General features: G+C 54.7%; 1 protein-coding gene across 7 annotated transcripts in view; it reads right to left on the bottom strand.

The window, feature by feature from the left end:
* COL16A1 (collagen type XVI alpha 1 chain) overlaps window positions 1-19351 on the bottom strand; it is a 56203-nt gene that overhangs the window by 17722 nt on the left and 19130 nt on the right. For 3 of the 7 annotated variants that reach the window (XM_005203054.4, XM_005203053.4, XM_005203055.4), the window contains 20 exons: window positions 19008-19043; window positions 18693-18800; window positions 18254-18376; window positions 18079-18132; window positions 17834-17875; window positions 17215-17250; window positions 17076-17129; window positions 16825-16893; window positions 14517-14570; window positions 14399-14425; window positions 13600-13659; window positions 13374-13421; window positions 13191-13244; window positions 6140-6193; window positions 5895-5927; window positions 3631-3747; window positions 3482-3523; window positions 3314-3400; window positions 2382-2426; window positions 1465-1509 (listed from right to left, as the gene is read on the bottom strand). In XM_005203054.4, coding sequence (XP_005203111.2) covers window positions 1465-1509; window positions 2382-2426; window positions 3314-3400; window positions 3482-3523; window positions 3631-3747; window positions 5895-5927; window positions 6140-6193; window positions 13191-13244; window positions 13374-13421; window positions 13600-13659; window positions 14399-14425; window positions 14517-14570; window positions 16825-16893; window positions 17076-17129; window positions 17215-17250; window positions 17834-17875; window positions 18079-18132; window positions 18254-18376; window positions 18693-18800; window positions 19008-19043 — 1188 coding nt within the window. The remainder of the gene's footprint in view (window positions 1-1464; window positions 1510-2381; window positions 2427-3313; window positions 3401-3481; window positions 3524-3630; window positions 3748-5894; window positions 5928-6139; window positions 6194-13190; window positions 13245-13373; window positions 13422-13599; window positions 13660-14398; window positions 14426-14516; window positions 14571-16824; window positions 16894-17075; window positions 17130-17214; window positions 17251-17833; window positions 17876-18078; window positions 18133-18253; window positions 18377-18692; window positions 18801-19007; window positions 19044-19351) is intronic. The other 4 variants (XM_005203056.4, XM_010802506.3, XM_005203057.4 and 1 more) reach the window with 3 other exon arrangements.

The raw sequence follows: 19351 nt of genomic DNA, 5'->3' as shown, positions 1-19351 counted from the left end.
GCGGGTGACTGTCACTGGTGGGTCCTACTGTGACCACTGTCTGGGGCGCACCTTCAGGAGAGTGATACATGTGCTCCCTCCGAGGGGCAACTGTCAGCAGAGGTGTCCCTAGAGTGCTCCCCACCAAGATGTATTACCCGATGCCCGACACTTACCTGTCCAAGCCCCCCGCCCCCAACCCCAGGCAAAAATCAACTTCCTTTAGGGATGCTGGGGAAGGACTCAGGAAGGCTCCCTCCAGAGCAGTCCCTGTCTCTTTGGGGATATCTGTTGCAAAGTAGAGTCCCCATCCCTCATCCTCAACCTGGACTTCATAGATGCAACACACACCGTTAAGGGGCTGTGTCTGCCCCTTCTCCCTCATGCCTTCCAGAGACGCGGTGCCCAAACCTTTCCACGACACAAGACAGATGGCTAGACGGACAGATGGCCCCTCCACCCAAGCAAGCAGAAACAGACAAGGTCCGGCCAGGATGAGGACGTGGGGACAGATGGAGCTGTGACAAGGAGGGGCCCTGCTCCCTGAGCTGCCATCACCAGCCCTGGGAGGAGAGGAGCCGACCCCGGGAACATGAAGTCCGACAAAACAGGAGGTTAGTTTCCATGACCCAGAAGGGAGCAACAGTGAGGATGAGAAGGACTTAAACGTACTTGTGATGATGACGAAGGCAGAACAATTAACGACACCAGGCAGAAGGAGGTGGCCAAGACACTGGGCAGGAGGAGCAGGGCCCTGTGACCCCCGGAAACCCTACTGCTGGCACCACATGCCCAGCCTCAGAGCAGACTTGGCCCGGAGCCAAAGAAGAAGAAGGGAAGAGGAGGAAGCTTCCCCTAGGATGATGGGAAAGGTTGCAAGCGTGGCCGCCTTGAAATCCCTGGGGCGCCTCTGGACCAGCCCCGCCAAGCAGCAGGGCAGTGAACCCGTGCCAGCCTGCAGTGTGAAGCCCTAAAGCTTTGGCATCTCTGCCGGGCTCTGTGCCAGGCACCTGGCAGGGCCCCAAGAACTACTTTCAGCAAATCTTCAGTCAACACCAAAGGTGGGAGAAGCAGGAGGCAGAGTGAGAAGGGAGGGAATAAAGAGGCCCCTAGAGGCAACAGCTTAAAATAAGAAGGTAAAATAGCTCCGGAGGATTTAGGGGGGAGTGATGTGTGATTGTGGGAGAGAAAAAAGGGAAACGGAAGGGGGGGAGAAGACAGACGATGAGAGAAAGAGAGAGAGAGCAGGAGAAGAGGGAGAAGGGAAAAATGGAAAGAGTCAGAGACTGGGAGGCTGTCCAAGCTGCTGGGACCTCAGGGAACCTGTGTCGTTAGCTACCGAGCCTGCGGGGGTATGACGACGATGACACACGCACGCACACACACGGAGGAGGGAGGCCAGGGCATGGCAGGAAGGGAGACGAGCAAGAGCCACAGAGACCTGGCTGGCAGGGGAGGGGAGGTCGAGCAGCGCTAGGTTCTTACAGGCAATCCGGGGGAGCCAACAGCACCAGGAAAACCTGGGGGGCCCTGGTGGGAGAAACAGGCAGGTCACATCTCACAAGCACAGTAACCCTGGGTCACGGTCTGGGGCTGAGGGCTCATGGGGAAAGGAAGTCATGGGGTCTTATCAAGGCAGCTAGAAAAGAGACTTGTCCCAGGTCTTGGCCCAGAAGCCACCTGCTCCTCGCCTCGGCTCCAGGAAGAATGAATGGCTCTGCTGATGGTGGAGACGCGCAACAGCCCCCGCAGTTAGACCGCTGGCCCACATCTTCCCGCGTCCAGGTGAACCCCAGTGCCAGAGTGGAAGCCCATGGTGCCTGTTACCTGACCTCCACAGGCCCCCGGCTCGGGACTCCCTGGTTCTAAGATGGCTCCCACCGGCCAATTTTTTTTTTTTTCCTCCAAAGGAAGCGTTTTCAGTTCTTCCAGGTTTTCCTAGTCACTTCTACGACCCTGCCATGTCAACGCCAGGGGAGATGCTCCTAGGCTGGCCTCTGCAGGCTTGTCCTAGAGACTGGCCCTACAGAGCCATGGAGGACGGCTCCATCTTAGCTTCTGGCCCCTGCCTGCAGGTTGCCACACGCTTTCCTGGCAATCCAGACCGTGAGCCGTCGTGCAAAACACAGCAGGGATGGGGGGTGGGCGGAGAGGGAAACACGGATATGCCCCGAGGCCTCCTCTAAGCAGGACCACAGGCACAATGGGGCGGAGCGGGCCAGCTCTGGGGGATTCGGAGGTGGGAGACCACAGTCCCCACAGACGCTGTGACGAGGGAAAGGCAGAAGATGGTTCCCTTTCTGTCCTGCCCAGCTTCCTGGGACAAGGCAGCAGAATGGTGTCTGGGTTTTACGTCTCCTTTGAGAGCCTCTCAAGCAGCCCAGAAGACCACGGATACTCACAATAGGGCCTGGAGGACCCGGGGAGCCCCTCATACCAGGTGGACCCTGCGAAGGAAGCCACGGGAAATAAATGAACAGGCTCAGAGCTCGCAGCGCCCCAGGGCGGGTCTCCACAGCCCTCCCCGCCAGCCTGCCACAGAGTCAAGAGGCAGCTGCTGTCAGCGCTGGTTGGTAAAGCTTTCATTCGGTCCGTTCAATCATCCAGCAAACATTTATCGAGCAACTGTTACGTACTGAGCACCAACCCAGGTGCTGAAGACACAACAGTAATTGGGACGTTAAAATCCCTGCCTTGTGGCCCTTACGTTCTGGGAAGAGGTGGACAGGAAAGAATCGAACAGGGGCTGGTGAGTGCTCAGCCGATGCCTGCAGTGTGTTCCCGAGGGAAGGGAACACAGGACGCCAGAGGGCAAGGCGCGCGGGGCAGGGAGCGGGCCTGGGGCTCGAGGGATGCGGGGTGTGTGGGGGGCTCCCTTCTAGAAGATGGTCAAGGAAGGTCTCTGGGAGATGGGGAGGGACAGGGAAGCCTGGCGTGCCGTGGTCCAGCAAAGAGTCGGACGTGACTTAGTGACTGAACAACAGGGAATATCTCACTGAGAAGGTGATCTTTGGGGAAAAAAAGGGGGGGGGTGGAGCTGAAGGGGTGAGGGAGAGGGCCCTGGAGAAGAAAGAGCTGCAGGCCGAGGGAAGAAGAGTGGCCGAGGGCCCAGCACTGCGAGGAGGCCCCGGGCGCCAGGCAGGCAGATGAAGCCAGCGCAGTGAGGGCTGCGGGGTGGCCTGACGCCTTACGGCCCCTGAAGGACTCCCAGGGGGAGACGAGGAGCCACCAGAAGGTCCAAGGAGACTGCTGGCAGGAATGAGACTGCCCTCAGGAACCGAGGGTCATTGAGGTGCAGACTCCAGCCACCTTGGGGCCCAGCCCAGGCTCTTACCTCTTCTCCTCTCTGGCCAGGCAGTCCCGGAGGTCCCGGCAGCCCGGGGCTCCCTGCACAGCCCGGGTCTCCCTCATGGTTGTCCCCCTGGAGCGGGATGGACGGTGAGTGTGAGCAGCCCCGTGGGACACGGGGCAGGAGGCGAGGAGAAGATGGAGGCCCACTCACCCGGGCCTCCTCGGCTCTCGGGCGCTCCCGCTCCATGAAGCACTGTGGATGACAGCCGGAGGCCCAGTCAGCATCAGGGGGTCAGCCAGGGAGCTCGCCCCCCAACCAGGGCCACCCCGAGCCCCCCACCCCCCGCCCCCGCCTCCTACCTGGGTGCAACTGTCGAGGCCTGGCACGCCGGGGATGCCCTGGTCTCCCTTCTCTCCGCTTTCCATGAGGGCCACCTCGTGAGCCATCTTGCCCTGGATACAGTCCCCGCAGATGCTCTGATGAGAAGGGGAGGGTGGTGGGGCCAGGGCCAGAGAAGGGCCAGGATGGGCTGGATGGCGGGCATGGCTGCTCCGAACCCAGTCCGGGGTGCCCTGCAGACTGGACCCCCACCCACACTCTTAGGACCTCCCCAGCCACCGTTCTCTTCCTCCCCAGCCACATCCCTGCAGCCGCTCAGCTGCCTCCTCTGGGGACCCAGTCCCAACACTGGCTTTGAGTTCCCTCCAGGAAGAAGCTCGGGTGGGGCCAAGCCAACGCCACTTTGCAGAGAGCTGTGTGGGAGGAGGCAGAGGGGCCTGCTGGTGGGGAGGGGTGACCATCTGTCCTGGCTGTTCTTGCAACCTGCGCCCACTGTGAGGACATGCCACCAGGATTCAGCCTGAAAAGGCCAGCTCCACACAGCAGCTCCTCTGCCCATGGGAGCCAAGGAAACAGCTGCCGGCCCTTCGCAGCCTTGGGGATGGGACAGCAGGTCCCGGCTGTCACGGGCTCCCCAGTGTGCGGGCCTGAAGTCTTCCTGTGACAAGAAAGGTCCTCCTCTTTCCTGGAGGCTTTAACCTCTCGGGGTCACAGACCTCTCTGAGAGTCTGATGGAGGCTATGAGTCCTCGCTCCCCTTCAAAATGAAACCTTCTAGTGAAAACTAGACTACAGTTTCAGAGGACTCGGGAGCCGGGCATCTATCCACAGCCTGGTGGGGTGGGGAGGCATCCGTGGGCCTCTAGAGGAGCTGCCGCTCCATCGCCACTGTTCGCTGTGAAGCTCAATGATAATGGTTGTCATTGACTCAGCACTCGTGACACCAGCCGTGGTGACAGGCCTCTGCACATGATCGCATTCAACCCAGACAGTGCAATGAGGCGGGTCATCTTACAAGCACTCTGGAGATGAGAAAGCCAAGGCTGAAAGAGACAGCCTGACTTATCTAAAGTTAAGTGGGACCCTGGATTGGAGTTTGATCTGAGGGTGTAACGAGCGCTCTGTCCACAGACTCAGGCTTCCCCTGGGCTGTGGGAGCCTGTGGGAGTCAGCACCCCCTGGGGTGCCATCGGACCCCTTCTCCAGACCACATTCGGTTCCTGTCGGGGGCCCTCCATGGAGCACTTGATCTCGAAGCTGTCAGATGACATGTTACACAGAGACTGTTGAATGCTACCTGTGGAGTCATACCATCACTTGCCCAGGGGCAGACCTTGGGGAACCTCGGCTTGCCAGAGGCCTAGGGCGGAAGAGCTGGGGTTCAATGCCACAGCCTCACCATGATCCAACCTGTAATTGTCGCCAGGAGGTTAACCCAACCTCAAGCTACTTCTGACAACGACTGCTGTCCACAGCAGGGTGGGGCACCCCATGCTGTGTTCTGAGCAGAACCGCTGGACTCATGGGAGGTCCAGAGCACTTACCAGCCAGTGCTAGAAGGGGGTGACCGGGACGGGGCGGGGCTCTGGAGGCCAGGGCCTGGGAGGGACCCCTAGGGATGCTGAGCTGGAGGAGGAAGAGTCCTGATCTGGTCTTTAGAGGTGATTGAGCAATGAAATGCTGTGTCACCCGTGGTGCCCAGCGTGGGAGGTCAGACCAGACCATGGCCCTGGGGTGTGGACTTATGCTGCTGACAGCCCTGACCCAGGCCAGCTCTCCCACCAGGCCCCAGCTCCTGGTTCTTGCACCACTAGAATTGCCTCTCAAACCCCGCTCCTTCCTGGATTCTTTCTGAATTGACCAGGGGACAGCGGAGGCTTCTTCCAGGCCCTCACCCAGTCAACCATAGCGCATAACCCTCACAGGCCCCTCCCTGCCTGGCAGCCGGAAGAGTGCACCTTCCCCCTGCCCACTCCACCTGTGTGACCTCACCAGCGGCAGCTGTGGGCAGGTCTCACAGGTGCAGTTGGCAAGAGCACCCATGGCCACATGGGTGCCTTTGCAGGATTCCTTCAAACGCTCGTTCAGCAAACACTGACTGGGGGGTCTGTTCTGAGCCAGCACTATGTTAGGCCCCCTTATACAGATGTGTGGCATGCCTGGTCCCCACAAACAGCTCCATCTCCAGCTCTCTGTGAGCGGCGCCATGCAGCTGAGCGCTGACTATGACGATCCCCTTAGGGGAAGCCCTGCCAGTTCCTGTGCCCTTCCTCTGATGCTCTTACCTTCAGGAGGTGCTGTTCAATGGGCAAGGATCCCTGAAAGAGACAGACACGAGGGCTCAGAAGGGGTATGGGGACTTAGGGCACCAGGTGAAGCCTTGGGAAGCCACATGGCATCCAGGCTTCTCCCAGCCTGGGAAGAGGGAGGGAAGAGGGACCCCCACTGAGGCTAAGGGTGCTGGCGTGGCAAACTCAGCCCCGAGAAGAGTGGGGGAGGCGGCGGGCAATGAGATCTGGCCAGTACCTACCAGTTCTGCAGTTAGCCCGGGCTGTCCTGGCAAACCGTTGTGCCCGGGCACCCCCTGCAGCCAAGAAGAGACACGGGTGAGTGGACACCTCTCTCTAGCCTGCAGGTCCCTCTGATTCATTCTCACCATCACTGCCCCTTCCCTTCATCCTGCAGAGCTGAGAGCCTGGGCTGGCACAAAGCTGATGTCTCTTCTCAGCTCGAAAGTCTCCAGATGGTTTGTAGGGGTAGCTGAGGTAGGCCCAGAGGGGGGACCCTCCCACTAAGACAGTCCAAAAGAGTTCTTCCCCTACACGTTAGGGGCAGAGGGTCTTCTGTGTAGTAAATAACTATGGTTTCTTTCTGTGCTAAGTACTTTTCCTATATTTTCTCACTGTATTTTCTCATTTAGTCACCACAATTGTTTCAGTGTGTTGGGTGTTATCTCCAGCTTAAAAACAAGACGAAGAACTCGGAGAGGCAAGTAACTTGCTCAAGGTCACAGGACGAGCAAGGCACAGAGGCGAGATGCAGACTGAGGACCATTGACTTCAACCGCCCTCTTAACGACTATTTCAGCATCATTCCTCAAAAAGCATCTCCCAGAACGCTCATGCGCACACAGGGGGGAGGCCGGGAGTCAGGCCCATCCAGGTGCAGGTCCTAACTGACCACCTGCCCAACTTTTGGCAGGCTGCTTGGGAGGGGAAAAAAATCTCTGCCTCCGTTTCCTTTTCTGTAAAACAGGGATAGTTTACAGGGAGGCGTAAAGGAGATCAAGGCAGAGCCTGGCACCTGCAATGCTCACGTTCAGTGTTTGCCACCCAGACTCTGTTCCCCTTACAGACACATGATGCACATTTGCATGTTAAATACTCCACGGAAGCTGGGCGTGTGTTCGGTTTTAAATCCCCAGTGCCCTGGAGGAGGCATGCGTCAACTATGTGCTGCATGAATGCACCGCTGCTCCCCACCACGGGGTTTTCTTGGTCTACTCTGACAGCCGGCCTCCCTTCAAGGCGCAGCGCCCAGCAATAGAAGCTGGCACCCTCCCTGGCAGCCCACCTGATTTCAGGCCAGGCTCTACCAGGTCTGAGACGGACTTAGAGTCAGTCTTCCCCGGCCCCTCCTGCACCCCACGTGCCGTCACCCAGCCCTGCTCATTCCAAGCCTTCAGTGAGTTAAGAAGGTAAAGTGTTTAGAATAGTACCTGACGTGGGGAACACACCTTGACCATGTTCATTCTAATCATGCCCCTAAAGTATCATTCACCCCTGCTCCCTTCTTCGTTGCCCGTGTGTTCGTTCACACCCGAGGCTGTGAGTTTCTTGCCCTGCCTTCCCAGCACCACACCTCCCACTTGGCTCTACTGTAGACTGAAGAGCTACCTACACACCGTTCACTAGCTATAGAACCGCACATTTCTTAATGTCTGTAGGAATGGATGTCATTACTGGAGTCCAGATGCTGTGTATCTCTGAGTCTGTTCCTGTGCCTGAAGAGAGTTACTGCTGGGTTCTCTCTTCCTTGGAAGGACTGCGGGAGACCACAGGCAAGGGGACCTGCCCTGGCCTAGCATGGGGCAGGTGCCCGCTGGCAGCAGCCTCGGCTTGGTCTCCAGCACTGGTGCCAGACGGGGACTCTGGTGCCTGGGCCCAGACTTGGTGGCAGTCATTCTTTCTGCCTCGTTCCCCCAGCGTGTCTTGGCCAGGTTCACATGACATCAGCGTGTGCTTGTTAATGGGTCACTTTGAAATGACTCTCACGCTTCTCCTGGCAAACCGCAAGCCCCCTGCAGACTGATTCCTGTTTCCTGGCCATGCGGCAGGAAGCCTGGACACTTGGTAAAGGTGAGGCTGGCCTGTGGGGGACCCAAAGTTGGCTCTGATTCTGCGCTTTCAAAGAGACAGAGAACTGGAATCTTGACAGAGGCACCCATCAGCAAAGGGGGTCCCCAGAGCCAATTCTCAGGCCAGGGTGGAGGCTGGTGTATAATAAATCATCAGGGCAGAGGGAATAGTTTGTAAAAATCTTCCATGCGATTCTCCTTTGCTTTTTCAGGTGAGACTCACTTTTTCAAGAGCTGGGAGCCAGATGTACAGAAGCCACTGTCTGTGCCTCCTAGGGTCTCTGGCGTGTGTGGCCTGGCATGCAAGCCTGGGGGAGCCGCCGTGCAGGGCAGTGGAGGTCAGTCAAAAGTGCCCTGCTCGGGAAAGCCCCAGTCCAGCCCTGCTAATTCCTAGCCGATGACTTCAGACAAGATATTTCACCTTCCAGAGCCTCAGTGTGTTCAGCTGTGACTTGGGGATAACACTGCCCTCCTATTGGGGTTGATGTAGGCCCAGATGAATGCGAGAGAATGGATGTAAAATCGTAACAGTAGTTGACATAATGATGGCTAATGTCTTCTGTGTATTTACTATATATCGGGCAAGGTTCTATACGGCCGTGAGGAGATACCCCTCATCCAAGGTAAGGAGCAGCGGCTGCACTTTGCTGGAGCAGCCGTGAAGATATACCCCACGTTCAAGGTAAGGAAACCCAAGTAAGACGGTAGGTGTTGAGAGAGGGCATCAGAGGGCAGACACACTGAAACTAGCCAATCTGATCACACAGACCACAGCCTTGTCTAACTCAATGAAACTAAGCCATGCTGTGTGGGGCTGCCCAAGACAGACAGGTCATGGTGGAGAGGTCTGACAGAATGTGGTCCACTGGAGAAGGGAATGGCAAACCACTTCAGTATTCTTGCCTTGAGAACCCCATGAACAGTATGAAAAGGCAAAATGATAGGATACTCAAAGAGGAATTCCCCAGGTCAGTAGGTGCCCAATATGCTACTGGAGATAAGTGGAGAAATAACTCCAGAAAGAATGAAGGGATGGAGCCAAAGCAAAAACAATACCCAGTTGTGGATGTGACTGGTGATAGAAGCAAGGTCCGATGCTGTAAAGAGCAATATTGCATAGGAACCTCGAATGTTAGGTCCATGAATCAAGGCAAATTGGAAGTGGTCAAACAGGAGATGGGAAGAGTGAACGTTGACATTCTAGGAATCAGCGAACTAAAATGGACTGGAATGGGCGAATTTAACTCAGATGACCATTATATCTACTACTGTGGGCAGGAATCCCTCAGAAGAAATGAAGTGGCCATCATGGTCAACACAAGAGTCCAAAATGCAGTACTTGGATGCAATCTCAAAAACAACAGAATGATCTCTGTTCATTTCCAAGACGAACCATTCAATATCACAGTAATCCAAGCCTATGCCCCAACTAGTAATGCTGAAGAAGCTGAAGTTGAACGGTTCTATGAAGACCTACAAGACCTTTTAGAACTAACACCCAAAAAAGATGTCCTTTTCATTATAGGGGACTGGAATACAAAAGTAGGAAGTCAAGAAACACCTGGAGTAACAGGCAAATTTGGCCTTGGAGTACAGAATGAAGCAGGGCAAAGACTAATAGAGTTTTGCCAAGAGAACACACTGGTCATAGCAAACACCCTCTTCCAACAACACAAGAGAAGACTCTACACATGGACATGACCAGATGGTCAACACCAAAATCAGATTGATTATATTCTTTGCAGCCAAAGATGGAGAAGCTCTATACAGTCAGCAAAAATAAGACTGGGAGCTGACTGTGGCTCAGATCGTGCACTCCTTCTTGCCAAATTCATACTTAAATTGAAGAAAGTAGGGAAAACCACTAGACCATTCAGGTATGACCTAAATCAAATCCCTTATGATTATACAGTGGAAATGAGAAATAGATTTAAGGGCCTAGATCTGATAGATAGAGTGACTGATGAACTATGGAATGAGGTTCGTGACATTGTACAGGAGACAGGGATCAAGACCATCCCTGTGGAAAAGAAATGCAAAAAAGCAAAATGGCTGTCTGGGGAGGCCTTACAAATAGCTGTGAAAAGAACAGAAGCGAAAAGCAAAGGAGAAAAGGAAAGATATAAGCATCTGAATGCAGAGTTCCAAAGAATAGCAAGAAGAGATAAGAAAGCCTTCCTCAGCGATCAGTGCAAAGAAATAGAGGAAAACAACAGAATGGGAAAGACTAGAGATCTCTTCAAGAAAATTAGAGATACCAAGGGAACATTTCATGCAAAGATGGGCTCGATAAAGGACAGAAATGGTATGGACCTAACAGAAGCAGAAGATATTAAGAAGAGGTGGCAAGAATACACAGAAAAACTGTACAAAAAAGATCTTCATGACCAAGATAATCATGATGGTGTGATCACTCACCTAGAGCCAGACATCCTGGAATGTGAAATCAAGTGGGCCTTAGAAAGCATCACTACGAACAAAGCTAGTGGAGGTGATGGAATCCGAGTTGAGCTATTTCAAATCCTAAAAGATGATACTGTGAAAGTGCTGCACTCAATATGCCAGCAAATTTGGAAAACTCAGCAGTGGCCACAGGACTGGAAAAGGTCAGTTTTCATTCCAATCCCAAAGAAAGGCAATGCCAAAGAATGCTCAAACTACTGCACAATTGCACTCATCTCACACACTAGTAAAGTAATGCTCAAAATTCTCCAAGCCAGGCTTCAGCAATATGTGAACCGTGAACTTCCAGATGTTCAAGCTGGTTTTAGAAAAGGCAGAGGAACCAGAGATCAAGTTGCCAACATCCACTGGATCATGGAAAAAGCAAGAGAGTTCCAGAAAAACATCTATTTCTGCTTTATTGACTATGCCAAAGCCTTTGACTGTGTGGATCACAATAAACTGTGGGAAATTCTGAAAGAGATGGGAATACCAGACCACCTGACCTGCCTCTTGAGAAACCTATATACAGGTCAGGAAGCAACAGTTAGAACTGGACATGGAACAACAGACAGGTTCCAAATAGGAAAAGGAGTACATCGAGGCTGTAAATTGTCACCCTGCTTATTTAACTTATATGCAGAGTACATCATGAGAAACATTGGGCTGGAAGAAGCACAAGCTGGAATCAAGATTGCCGGGAGAAATATCAAGTACCTCAGATATGCAGATGACACCACCCTTATGGCAGAAAGTGGAGAGGAACCAAAAAGCCTCTTGATAAAAGTTGAAAGAGAAGAGTGAAAAAGTTGGCTTAAAGCTCAACATTCAGAAAACGAAGATCATGGCATCTGGTCCCATCAGTTCATGGGAAATAGATGGGGAAACAGTGGAAACAGTGTCAGACTTTATTTTTTTGGGCTCCAAAATCACTGCAGATGGTGACTGCAGCCATGAAATTAAAAGACGCTTACTCCTTGGAAGGAAAGTTATGACCAACCTAGATAGCATATTCAAAAGCAGAGACATTACTTTGCCAACAAAGGTCCGTCTAGTCAAGGCTGTGGTTTGTCCAGTGGTCATGTATGGATGTTGAAGAAAGCTGAGCGCTGAAGAATTGATGCATTTGAACTATGGTGTTGGAAAAGACTCTTGAGAGTCCCTTGGACTGCAAGGAGATCCAACCAGTCCATTCTAAAGGAAATCAGTCTTGGGTGTTCATTGGAGAACTGATGCTAAAGCTGAAACTCCAATACTTTGGCCACCTCATGCAAAGAGTTGACTCATTGGAAAAGACTCTGATGCTGGGAGGGATTGGGGGCAGGAGGAGAGGGGACAACAGAGGATGAGATGGATGAAGGCATCACCGACTTGATGGACATGAGTTTGAGTGAACTCCGGGAGTTGGTGGTAGACAGGGAGGCCTGGTGTGCTGCGGTTCATGGGGTTGCAAAGAGTTGGACACGACTGAGCGACTGAACTGAACTGAACTTGTTTAACAATACTCACAAAAGCCCCATAAGGTAGGTTTGGTAATTATTTCCCCTTAACAGATGAAGCAACTGAAACACAGAGAGGGTAAGTAACATAGCCAGCATCACAAAGCTAACACATAGCAGGCCTGGGATTCAAGGTCAGGCTGCTTGGCTCTGGAACACACAGTCTAATCACAATGTCACATGGACCTCCCCATGCCGCCTGCTTCTCTCCCCGACTCCGTGGCCTCCTTCCTGCTCCCCAGACATGGGAGGCATGTCCCCACCCCCGGGCCTTTGTACCTACTGCTTTGTCTGTCAGGAATATTCTTTATTGCAGGCTCACTCCTCATTTCCTTTGAGTCTTTTTATTTTTTATTTTTCTCTTTTTTCCCTTTAGGTCTTGATTCAAACGTTCCCTTCTTTTCAACACTTTTCTCAAATATCTGCCCTGGGCTCCTCCCATTTCCTATCTTCACTCCCTGTTTTAGCTTTCTCATCAGGATGTATTCCTTTCTAACATACTATATTTTATTTCTTTCTGTGGCTTATCATCTGTCTCTCCTACTACAACACAAGCTCCCAGAGAGCAGAGGTCTCTTTCTGTCCACTGCTGTGTCGCTGGCACCTAAAGTAGTGCCTGGAAAGTGCTGCTGCTGCTGCTAAGTCACTTCAGTCGTGTCCAACTCTGTGCGACCCCATAGACGGCAGCCCACCAGGCTCCCCTGTCCCTGGGATTCCCCAGGCAAGAACACTGGGGTGGGTTGCCATTCCCTTCTCCAATGCATGAAAGTGAAAAGTGAAAGTGAAATCGCTCAGTCATGTCTGACTCCTAGCGACCCCATGGACTGCAGCCCACCAGGCTCCTTCATCCATGGGATTTTTCAGGCAAGAGTACTGGAGTGGGGTGCCATCGCCTTCTCCATGGAAAGTGCTAGATGCACAAAAATATTTGTTGCATGAATGAATGTTCAATGCTGCTCCAAAATGCTGAGCTCTGTACCAGTGTCAAGGAGTGTTAGCTGACCTAGATTCTGGGTTCCCGCCAGCTGACCAAGGCCCGAGCTTGGCACGGGTGTCAGTGAGATGCCTGGGCTACACTCAACAGGACATGCGTCAGAAAGGAGCTAGGAGTACACACAGCCTGCCCTCAGGGACCAGTGGGCCCTGGGTACCAGTCTGGGAAGCAGGAGACAAGGAATGAGAAATGACACATACAGGTGTTGGGGCCAGGGGGCGGCACACTTGGCATCAGGCACAGACCATGCGCCCTGTCGCCCTGCCCTCCCTCCGCTCTCCCTCTTTACCTGCAGCCCAGGCATTCCAGGAGGGCCTGGTGGTCCAGGAACACCCGGAGGACCCTGAGGGAGAGAAGAAATCATCAGACCCAGAAGAAAGTTCTGCCCCATCGCGGGGGCAGCGGTGTGAGGATGGGCAAGCCTCGGGGTGCTGGCGGACGAGAGGAGGCGCAGAGGAGACAAGCGACACACCTGCGGGCCCGGCTGCCAGGAGCTGCCCATCCAAAGTCCCGGAGCACCCTGGGTGGGAGTGGGGGTCGCAAAAGAAGGGGAGAGGTTATAGGCAACGTCCACACCAAGCGCAGGGCTGCGTGGGGAGGCAGCTGGCCAGGGCACGGGGGCCCGTGCATCATGGGCACGGGGCAGAAAGCCAGGCCTCTCCCCCAGGTTCGGGGGGAAGGCTCTTGGCACCACTTACCGGCATGCCAGAGAAGATGAGGTCCCCTCGGGAGGGGCAGGAACACTCCCCCGGCTCGCCCTGAAAAGAGAAGAGCCTTTGTCAGTGGCAGAGGGGCAAGGATGGAGTACCCTCTGGAAACTGACAGTGGGAAGGCAGGGTGGGCTCCAGAGATGGAGAGGGCAGGGTTTAAATCCAGGATCTGCCTCTTATGACTATGCCCTTGAATAATCTGTTCAACCTCTCTGAACCTCAGTCTCCTCATCTGTACAATGGGGGTAATAATGCCCACTGCACAGACTGTCATGAGGATGGACTGGATGAATGTATACAGAGTTCCTGCCACATGCCAAGCACTCAGAAAACAAGAGCCCTTCCTATTACTGCCTTTCAGCTTCATCACCATCTGCGACTGCACAGGTTCTCAGCCTCATTCCCCTTGGCCCAGCCCACCTTCCATGCTCTTCTCTCCTGGTCCCTCACATCCCTGTCCTCTCACTGGTTCTTCTGAACCCAGTTCCTTCCCCTGTCCTGTGACTCGGCACTCATCTGAAAATGCAGCTGCCTGCTGTAGGGAGACCTGGAGCTCTCTGGGCTCCAGAGCCAGCCCTGGGCTGGCAACCAGGTGAGGTGGGAAGTGTTTGGGGCCCCCTGCAACCTGGAACCAGGGAGCTGGTGGGTGGCAAGAAGACCAGGATGACTCCTCAGCACCCATCCTCCAATCCAGGGTCACAACCCAGTGCAGAGGATCCCCTGGGTGCAGGGTTCTAGGGGCTGCTAATTTCCCCGGAGGTACTGGTCACAGGTTTCTGGGACTTACCTTCTCTCCCTGTGATCCCTTCTCACCCTGCAGGGAAGAAACACAGGTGGGTGAGGAGATAGGGGTACAGAATCAAGGCCAGCGGTGGCTTCCTGCTGCCCTGAGACACAGCACTCACCGGCATCCCTCTGGCTCCTGGAAGTCCAGCCTGTCCTTGCTGCCCATCAGGGCCCTGCAGGGAGAGAGCCCAGGGTCAGCGGGCAGGGCTGGACAGCAGCCAGCCAGCTGGCCTGCTCGGAGGGGAGGGTGACGGGACAAACGGAAGCAGTGCCGGGCTCCCTGGAACCCACATCTCAGTGCCCATGTCCAGAGGAGGAGACTGAGGCCCACGAGACAAGGAGAGGAGGAAGGAGGAAGACTGGCATTTCTCGAGCGCTTTCTGGGTGTCAGACACTGGGCCAAGTGCCTGTCAGAGGGCAGTGGATGGAATCCCCCGCTCCCAGTCCTGCAGGATGGTATTGTTCCACTTCCAGGGGAGGAAGTGAAATTCGCTCAGTCGTGTCCGACTCTTTGCGACCCCATGGACTATACAGTCCATGGAATTCTCCAGGCCAGAATACTGGAGTGGGTCAGGTCAGATCAGATCAGATCAGTTGCTCAGTCGTGTCTGACTCTTTGCGACCCCATGAATCCCAGCACGCCAGGCCTCCCTGTCCATCACCAACTCCCGGAGTTCACTGAGACTCACGTCCATCGAGTCAGTGATGCCATCCAGCCATCTCATCCTCTGTCGTCCCCTTCTCCTCCTGCCCCCAATCCCTCCCAACCCATAGGTCAAACCCAGGTCTCCGACATTGCAGGTGAATTCTTTACCAGCTGAGCCACAGGGGAAGCCCACAGGGGAGGAAACTAAGGCTTAACGAGACTTTCTAATAGGCCCAACAGGACGGCTTCACCCGGTCTGTGCTCTACCCCAAGGTCCCTGCTCTATCCTCTCTCTCTTCGGTGCCAACAGGACGGCTTCACCCGGTCTGTGCTCTATCCCAAGGTCCCTGCTCTATCCTCTCTCTCTTCGGTGCTTGAGACACAGTCTCTCCATCATAAAGGTCTCTCAGTTGACTTAAGGAGGAGATAGGGATTTCGGCTCTTATTAAAGGGAATTAAAGGCTCCGAGAGGCTGTCACGTGCTGAAGGTCACGCAGCTAGGGACTGTGGAGGCGCGCGGATGGGATTCAGCTTGACGGAAGCTGGTCTGGAGAGACCAGCCAGGGCACATGCTGACAGCTGCTCTCCTGCCGGACAGGCCACCTTCCCACATGGGACTTGGAGCTCCCTGAGGACCAGGGCCTCCTTCCCCTTCACATCTGCCTTTACTGGGGGCGGGGGGCGTGCTCCTTGGCTCAGGCGGGGACCATGACGACCCAGACTGACCGTGGGGACTTGGGCAAGGCCGTAGCCCCCTCCTGAGGAATCCATCAGTGATTCCCAAACTGGGTCTGGACTTTCTCTAGGGATCGATAAAGATAGAAAAGATATGGTTCACTGAGCTATTTTCAACGTTACCAAAAGCCCAAGAAAAATTATACATTTGCCCACGACCTGGCACAGCACCGGCTGGCTGCAAGGTAGCCTTTCTTTGATTCAGGCTAGAATTATATCGTCTTGAAAAATTCTAGTGGGTTCATGTGGAGCTGAAGCTAGCTATTATATAGGTCTTTGATGAATAAAAATGAGGAAATGTGCTTATTATTACCTAATCTGTGCAATTTGTTCAATAGACACATCTTTCAGAATATGGGAATCATTGGTGGGACAGTAATCAAGGGAGGTCCTTGAGGATAATAAGACTGAAAGTGTTGCTGGTCTAGATAGAGCTGTGCTGGCCAGCATGGTAGCCAACAGCCACATGTGGCTACTTAAATTGAAAATAATTAAAATGAAATTAAATGTAAAATTTCGTTCTTCAGTCATGCTAGCTATATTTTGAGTGCTCAAGAGCCACATGGGGCTGGTGGCTACATCTCAGGCGGGGCAGAGAGTTCTATTGGGCAGCACTGTTTTAGATCATCCCGAATGATTCCAAGTTTTGAAGTGGGGTTGGGGGGCTGAACATATGGGCTTTGAGTCAGACAGAACTGGGTTCAAGTCCTGGCTCTGTCTCCCCACTCTCAGGCCTTCATTTTCCTCATCTGTGAAATGGGAATAATCATAGCTGCTCCCTTACAGGGCTGTTGTGAAGATTAAGTTAATCTCTGTTTTAGCATGGGCCTCGGCGTGGTCACTGCTCAAAAACTGGTGGTGGTCAATACTGCCATTCTTCAGGGACTCCCCCCAAACAGTGTGGTTTTCCTACTCCCACGCTGGGCTGAGCTGAGGCCTCTCAGCTCCCATCCCCCACAGGCAAGGTCAGCCCCGTGCCCTCTTCCTGGCAGCAATGCCCTTAGTCCCAGCAACATCCCAGTGTGGAGTACAGAAGGGGCCCTTACCGGAGGCCCAGAGACACTGGCACCAGGAGGTCCCACAGGCCCAGCGGCTCCTTTCACTCCTGGAGATCCCTGTGGAAGAGAGGGTACCAAGGTTGCAGGGCCTGAGTTTGAAGCTCGTGACAATCCAGCAGGTGAGACCAGGCCTTGGGCAGCTGTCTGATGAGTATCCCTCGGTTCCCATGTCCCCTGTGCCCACGGCCAGGACATTCTGAAGCATTACTAGTCTAGAGCCCAAGGATGCAAAGGCTCACCTTGGCACCCTTCTCTCCAGCAGGGCCAGGTGGTCCCCGAGGGCCCGGAAGCCCCTGCAGATGGAAGCACATTAGTTATCTCTATCCTCGGGTGGCCCCTTCCCCTGCCAGGCTCCTCCAAGGCCCAAGGCAGACGTACCTGAATGCCAGGCAGACCCTGGGCTCCAGGCTCCCCCTGCAAGTCAGAAAAAGGCAGCCTGGGTCACAGCTGCCCAAGCCAACCTGTGCCACTGGCAGACTGGTCTGGGGTGGGGTATCTGCCAGCCCAAACTCAAGAGGGCTCCACAAGGAGACTCAGAGGGTCAGAGAGGGTCAGGGGGTCCAAACCAAAGTCCCAGACAGAAGAAACAGAAGGCCAGGGCTGTGCCCTGGAGCCTCTGGGGGCAGGGAGGGGGCTTAGGTTTGGTGGGGCAGATGGGAGTAAGCACTTGGCTAAGTAGGTGTTCATTGGAAGGACTGATGCTGAAGCTGAAACTTCAATAATTTGGCCACCTGATGCAAAGAACTGACTCATTTGAAAAGACCTTGATTCTGGCAAAGATTGAAGGCAGGAGAAGGGGACAACAGAGGATAAGATGGTTGGATGGCATCACCAACTCAATGGGACATGAGTCTGAGTAGGCTCTGGGAGTTGGTGATGGATAGGGAAGCCTGGCGTGCTGCAGTCCATGGGGTCGCAGAGTTGGACATGACTGAGCGACTGAACTGAACTGAAAGTGTTGGGAGGCAAGCAGGCAAAGGGAAGGCTGGAGGCTCACCTGTGGCCCCTGGACTCCCACTCCTGGAGGGCCGGGCTCTCCCTAAATAGGCAGAAGGACAAGCTTGAGCTTGAGATTCCCTCTTCATCCTTCACCCCTGCCCCAGCCCCTTCTCCTGAACCTCCCCCCGTCCCCCTCCCCCTGCGCAGCGGCCGGATCTCCCTTCCTCCCTCCAGGCCCACTTGCCCCCAGTATCTCCCCACCCCCACAGAGCTGCAGCCCAGGCCCCCCACACTCACACATACCTGTATGCCCTTCAGTCCTGGGGGTCCTTGAACTCCTGGTAGACCAGGCTGGCCCTAAAAGACACAGGTGAGTAAAGACACAGGTGAGCCAGGGCTCCCACAGGGGCAAGGGGGCAGGGGGAGAGAAAGAAGGCCCAGGGAGGGAAGGACGAGAAGGCAGGTAGCCAGAACTCACCGGTTTACCAGGCCGGCCCACGCCTTCTGGCCCAGGATCTCCTTTCGGGCCCGGCTTCCCAGGCGGCCCCGCTCTGTCTGTCAGCGCCCCCTGCGTGCTGGGGCAGGCGGTGCAGCCATCACCCTGGTCAGAGATGGGCACAGCCAGGAACCCGTGAGCCAGGCCCAGCCGCCAAGAGAGGAGGCATTGGAAACTGGGGTCCTTGTGCCCTTCGGAGAGCTCCGCCCCTCCGCCGACCCCTCCTCAGCCCGGGATATCAATATTGGCCCCTGAGACTCCTGGGTCTCCTCCCCTGCCTTGGAGAAGAGCCGAGGAGCCTCCACCCGGTGACGCCAGCATCTCATGAGGGTCACGGCCTGACCCCAAAGTCCTTCCCCTCATTAGCTCTCGGCCTGATCTCTTCGTGCTCGTGGGGCAACCTGCCCCCTTCCTGACTGACCTTTTCTCCTTTTGGCCCCACAGGGCCCCGAACCCCTGGCTCTCCCGACAGTCCTGGCCGCCCCGTGATGCCTGGTGTTCCAGGGTCTCCAGGATTCCCAGCATCACCCTGTAAGGAGCAAGATTCAGGAGGGCAGGGATGACCCAGCTCAGGGCATGGTGGCCTCTTGGGACCTACGGGCACTCAGAGCCCTTCACTGGGGTTGGGGGCTGGGCAGGGAATGGAGAGTGGGCACAGCACAATTCAGGAATAGGAGGTGGGGACGGCATCTGAGAGAAGGTGGTGCCCACCCGTGCCCACCGAGTTTTCTCTCACCTTTTGCCCCTTCAGTCCACGCTCTCCAGCCTTGCCCTGAGGAGAAAGCATTTCCAGCGTCAGTTCCCTCATACTAGACACCCTTAAGTGTCCAGCAGTGTGTTAGAGCCAAGGAAAAGGCAACACACAGACAAACCAAAACCTCTGCTCTCCTTCTAGTGAATTTGTGTAGATTAAGAAAAGAGCCTTGAGTCAGGCTTCCTGCCTGGGTGACCCTGGCAAGCTACTTCACCTCTCAGTGCCTCAGTTTCTTTATCGATCAAATGGAGGTGATAAAAAGAGCACAGCCTTCTATCCCACAGAGTCCTTGTGAGATTAGACAAGTTGATACATATGAAGCTGTG

Source organism: Bos taurus, chromosome 2, assembly GCF_002263795.3.
Source record: "Bos taurus isolate L1 Dominette 01449 registration number 42190680 breed Hereford chromosome 2, ARS-UCD2.0, whole genome shotgun sequence".
Taxonomy (NCBI): Eukaryota; Metazoa; Chordata; class Mammalia; order Artiodactyla; family Bovidae; genus Bos; species Bos taurus.
This window is presented reverse-complemented; position numbering and strand designations above follow the sequence as displayed.